A 4803-nucleotide genomic window follows, 5' to 3' on the forward strand; every position below is an offset into this window, starting at 1 on the left:
AGAGGAAAATATTTTCTCTATCTGCCGGTTTGCAGCGAAAGTTCAGAGCCCTGAAAGTAAAGATAAACGGCCAAAGACCCGAAATTTCCTTTCATTTTTTGACACTCTTGGTTGACGAGGATTAAGCCGGTTAAACAGGAGCAAGTTTTCCTTGCCAAATGTCATTAGGGCCGTTTGCACGAGACAAAATAAGCCGCTTCTTACACTGGCGGCTGCTTACATAAGACGCGAACACCCTGTTTAAATGGCACAAAGTTCACGGCTTACTCCATCCCCATCACGGCTTATCCTGGCCTAGGGGTTTTGGGCTGTGCTTATCTTGGCCACGGCTTACCTTGGACATGAAAGTGCTCGTATAAATGTACTCCAGCAAACAGAGCTGAATAAGGTCTGTGCATGGGCGAGACTCTGCCGCGTGGTCCGATTTTATGGTTTGTACATGTTGATTTTTTGTTCTGTTTGTTCGACGTTTTGTTTGTCTGGTTTGTGCCAAGAAATGGACCTTAGAACTCAATGGATTCTTTTTTATCGTCAAGTTTACGTATCAGGAATAACAAGAAGCAACACATGGCGTGCTACTTTAAGGCGGCTAAATTTTTGAAGAAAACTATTTTTCCAACGTTCAAGTGGCCTTAATTTTTCGAGATACTTATTTCTTTCCTCCAAGTTCTAAGCAATTTCTTTATTTTTTTTAAACAACCACCTAATTTTTTAAGTTTAAATACCAAAAAAAAATTACCCGCGAATCGCAGCCATCTCAAATCGCGTGTCTGAACCCAGGTTCCCATTCGCTGAGCTGTGACGTAGCCTTTGCGTTGGCGGCTTCGTTATTCGGCTCTGTTACGCCAGCGCTGTCCGCAGCTTTTTCAAGCGGTGAATGGCTCCTGCACATGTGCTTGTTTTGTTATCATAGCCCAGACTTCCTTTTTCCTCCCTTTCTTTGGCCTGGCTAACGCGAGCAAAGATTTGACCAGTTGGCTGCAAACGTAGCCGCGAACCACTTATGCGAGCATTTCGTGTTATATGTAAGCCGCGCTCGAATAAATGGCCCAGTTCGCGTCTCATGTAATCTGCGGCTTTTATAAGCGGTAGATTTTTTTCTCGTATAAACGACCCTATGGAAAATTTTCATTTGGACGAGTGTATGAACACCAAGTTTTCTTTGACGAGTTTTGTCTTGACAAGTTTTATTTGCTCGTGTGAACAAATGAACAAACCTTCCTTTGACAATTTTTAACTGTGACCAGCAACACAAGTACACAGCGGACAACAAAAGCAGTTTTACTTTCCGTTCGTTTAACCATGGCTTATGCGTATCGGACGAAAGAGAAAAAAACGTTGCCGAGTTGTGGTCTGAGTTTTGCTTGAGCATTGGAAGAGAAATCTGAATTGGAAGTGGTGGGTTCACCCTTGGGCAACGCCATTTTGCTTTAAAAAGCGCAGCTTTTTCTTGTTTCGATTCTCATGGGAATCTACTTTGGTATTCCACAAGCGTGTCTTGATCTTAGAGATTCCAGGAGAAGAGATGTAGCCGCAGAATCGGTCCAACAAACACTGAGTTTCCCTGCCATGATTATCCGCCATAAAGCAAGCGCGAGAACAAGACCGCTGAGCGCCTACAATTTCCTATGCTTTTTTTCTCGAAATGCTTTCCTTGGCGACCCATACATACCAGCACGTTCTGCAACTTGGTAAGTTTTTTCTTGACAAGTGCACTTGTTCAAAAGCTAGAATGTTAGCTTTGGAACAAGTGCACTTGTCAAGGAAGAACTCGAGAAGTTTTTCTTTATACACACCAGCATGCAAATAAAACTTGTCAAGGAAAACTTGCTCGTCAGGGGCTCGTGTGTAACCGGCTTTATTCGGGCAAACGGTCAAGGTCAACCAAGGGTATGACCAGTAAACTGAGCCCCTTTGAGTCTGAAGGTCGCACAAGCCGGCCAAGTTAAAATCAAACAAAGAATAGTGTGTGGTGACGATACTACAATCCCATTTAGGCAAAAAATCTCTTGTACTTTAGCTTTTTTTGCTATCCAATCATCGGTGAAAAAAGCCAGTGATTAATTTTTTAATCAGTATTTTCCTTTGTTAAATAAGATTTGATAAGAACTAATTATCAAATGACGTCTAAATTTGTAGTTGAGGCTGTACGTTCTCATGGCATATTTTTATTTACTTATTTTTTTTTGCTACAGCTGTTTTAATTGTGTCGAAAGTAATTAGCGAATTGCTTTGGTTTTGCGTTACTTCATTCCTCTTGGAGACTAATTGTCTACTGCCGGTCCTACCCCCGGATAAAGGAGGAAGGTTGGGCGGGGTGATTGGAGGAAGCATCTTCCCGCAAAAGCGCATCCACAACTCCACATGGAGATCGACGGACCATATTACCGAGGACCAGATTGACCGCATCTGCATCAGCCACAAGTTCAGGAGATCACGGAGAGACGTGCGAGTGATGAGAGGTGCGGACGTGTCATCAGACCACCATCTTCTCCTGACAGCATTGAGATTCCGACTGAAGAGAGTCACTAACATCAAAAACACACGGACAAAGTACCACGTCGGACTGCTCAGGAATAAAGACACGCAGACAGCATTCACCATCAGCCTTTCCAACAGATACCAACTGCTACAGGACCTGATAAACCCCGAGACTGACATCAAGACACACTGGGAACACAGAAAGAAGATCTGGCACGACACATGTGAGGAATGCCTTGGCAGGAAGAAGACCCAGGACAAGGACTGGATCTCTGCTGACACCATCCGCAAGCTCGAGGCAAGGAAAGCTAAGAATACCGCGCTGAAGACTATCCGAACGAGAGCAGCAAAGACTAGAGCCCAGGCCGAGTATGCAGCAGCAGACAGAGAGGTTGAAGAGGAACATCAAGAAGGACAAAAGAGACTACATCGACGACCTTGCCAGCCAAGCCGAGACAGCAGCCTGGCAGGGAAACCGGAACGACCTGTACCTGATGACTAAGAAGTTGTCAGCCAAATTCCAACAGACAGACAAGCCAGTGAGAGACGAGAACAGAAGCTCACTGACAACAACAGAGGACCAGCTGAAGCGGTGGGCGGAACACGTCAGGGAGCTACTAAACCGCACAGCCCCACACCACCAGACATCGCGAACGCAGAGGAAGAACTATTCATCAGTTGTGACAAGCCCTCCATAGCTTAGATCACAAAGGCCATCAACGCACTCAAGAACAGGAAGGCAGCAGGGCCGGACGAGGTACGAGCAGAAGCCATCAAAGCAGACATGGAAACAGTGGTCGATATGCTGCACAGCCTCTTCAGCAAGATCTGGGAAGAAGAGGAGGTACCAGCCCAGTGGAAGGAAGGTATCATCATCAAGCTGCCGAAGAATGTGGACCTCAGAAACTGCAGAAACTATCAAGGGATCAAGCTCCTGTCAAAGCCAGGCAAGGTTCGCAACAGGGTTCTACTGGAGAGGATGAAAGAGGCTTCCGCAAGAACAGATCCTGCGCGGACCAGATTGCCAGCCTGCGCATCATTGCAGAGCAGTCGCTGGAGTTGAACTCCCCCCTCTGCATCAACGTAATAGACTACGAGAAGGCTTTCGACAGCGGGAACAGAGAAACGCTGTGGAAGCTGCTGAGGCACTACGGAGTCCCAGTGCACCTACCAGGACATGAGCTGCAGGATCGCCCACGCCGACCAGTTGTCTGAGAGTTTCAATGTGAAGACCTGAGTCCGTCAGGGGTGTCTACTGTCACCGTTCCTTTTCCTCCTGGTCATCGATTAAATCATGAAGACCACCACAACAGATAGGAACAACGGCAGAGAGTGGAAGCTCTGGACGCAGCTGGATGACCTCGACTTCGCTGACGACTTGGCCCTACTATCACACAACCAAAGACAGATGCAGGACAAGACCACCCACCTGGAGATAACATCGGCCGGGACAGGGCTCAACATCAACTGAAAGAAGATGGAGTTGATCAAGATCAACACCACCATCAACACTCCAGTCACAGTCAGTGGAGAGCCCATCAAGGAGGTGGAGTCATTCGTCTATCTGGGAAGCGTGGTTGACCGACAGGGAGGAACAGACCGAGATGTAACAGCCAGGATCGGTAAGGCCAGAGCAGCATTTGTCATGCTCAAGAGCATCTGGGCTTCCAAAGAGATCAGCACAAGAACCAAGCTGCGCATATTCAACTCCAACGTCAAGTCCATTCGGCTGTACGGGTGCGAGATATGGCGAACGACAAAGACAATACAACAGAGGATTGACACATTCTTCAACACCTGTCTGAGGCGCATTTGCAACATCCGATGGCCAGAGAAGATCCGAAATGAGGACCTGTGGGAACGAGCAGGGCAGGAACCAGTGGTCAAGCAGATTATGCGGAGGAGGTGGAGCTGGATTGGACACACCCTTAGGAAGCCAGCGTCCATCGCCACGGCAAGCACTGACCTGGAACCCGCAGGGGAAGAGGAAGAGCTGGAGTCGAGACACTGAGGCAGTTATGAAACAGAAGGGAACCAACTGGACAGGACTGGCCAGAGAAGCCCAGAAAAGAGTGCGAAGGAGAGGGGTTGTCGATGGCCTATGCTCCACTAGAAACGATGGGCTTGATTGATTCATTGATTGATTTATTTATTGATTGATTGATTTATTTACTTATTTATTTATTTATTCATTGATTTATTGCTTTTGGTTTTGCATTACTTCACTCAGTGATTGGTTCAAAGTTCTTGCGCCACTTCTTGGACCAATCAGAAGTGAAACCAAAACCAATCGTGGTTCGCGCGTGCACATTTCCCCGCGTT

The 4803-nt window shown here is 46.9% G+C and overlaps 2 protein-coding genes across 2 annotated transcripts; both read left to right on the forward strand.

Moving 5' to 3' along the window:
• Positions 1 to 1645: 1645 nt before the first annotated feature.
• Positions 1646 to 3696, forward strand: LOC138010180 (uncharacterized). The gene is made up of 3 exons (XM_068857122.1): positions 1646 to 1691; positions 2196 to 2968; positions 3217 to 3696. The coding sequence occupies exons 1-3, from the start codon at positions 1646 to 1648 to the stop codon at positions 3694 to 3696; spliced, it is 1299 nt and encodes a 432-aa protein (XP_068713223.1).
• A 262-nt stretch (positions 3697 to 3958) lies between these two features.
• On the forward strand, positions 3959 to 4492 carry LOC138010182 (uncharacterized). The gene has a single exon (XM_068857123.1). It carries the CDS (start codon positions 3959 to 3961, stop codon positions 4490 to 4492), a length of 534 nt encoding a protein of 177 aa, XP_068713224.1.
• Positions 4493 to 4803: the final 311 nt, after the last annotated feature.

Source organism: Montipora foliosa, chromosome 7 (genome assembly GCF_036669935.1).
Source record: "Montipora foliosa isolate CH-2021 chromosome 7, ASM3666993v2, whole genome shotgun sequence".
Classification (NCBI taxonomy): domain Eukaryota; kingdom Metazoa; phylum Cnidaria; class Anthozoa; order Scleractinia; family Acroporidae; genus Montipora; species Montipora foliosa.

Excerpts from the sequence above, each read along its gene's own strand:
- LOC138010180 (XM_068857122.1), top strand. The coding sequence starts at position 1,646 with ATGCTTTCCTTGGCGACCCATACATACCAGCACGTTCTGCAACTTG. Across the intron at positions 1,692-2,195 it reads CCAGCACGTTCTGCAACTTG|CTGTTTTAATTGTGTCGAAA; the intron begins GTAAGTTTTTTC and ends TTTTTGCTACAG. Across the intron at positions 2,969-3,216 it reads CAGGGAAACCGGAACGACCT|GAAGGCAGCAGGGCCGGACG; the intron begins GTACCTGATGAC and ends ACTCAAGAACAG.
- LOC138010182 (XM_068857123.1), top strand. The coding sequence starts at position 3,959 with ATGGAGTTGATCAAGATCAACACCACCATCAACACTCCAGTCACAGTC.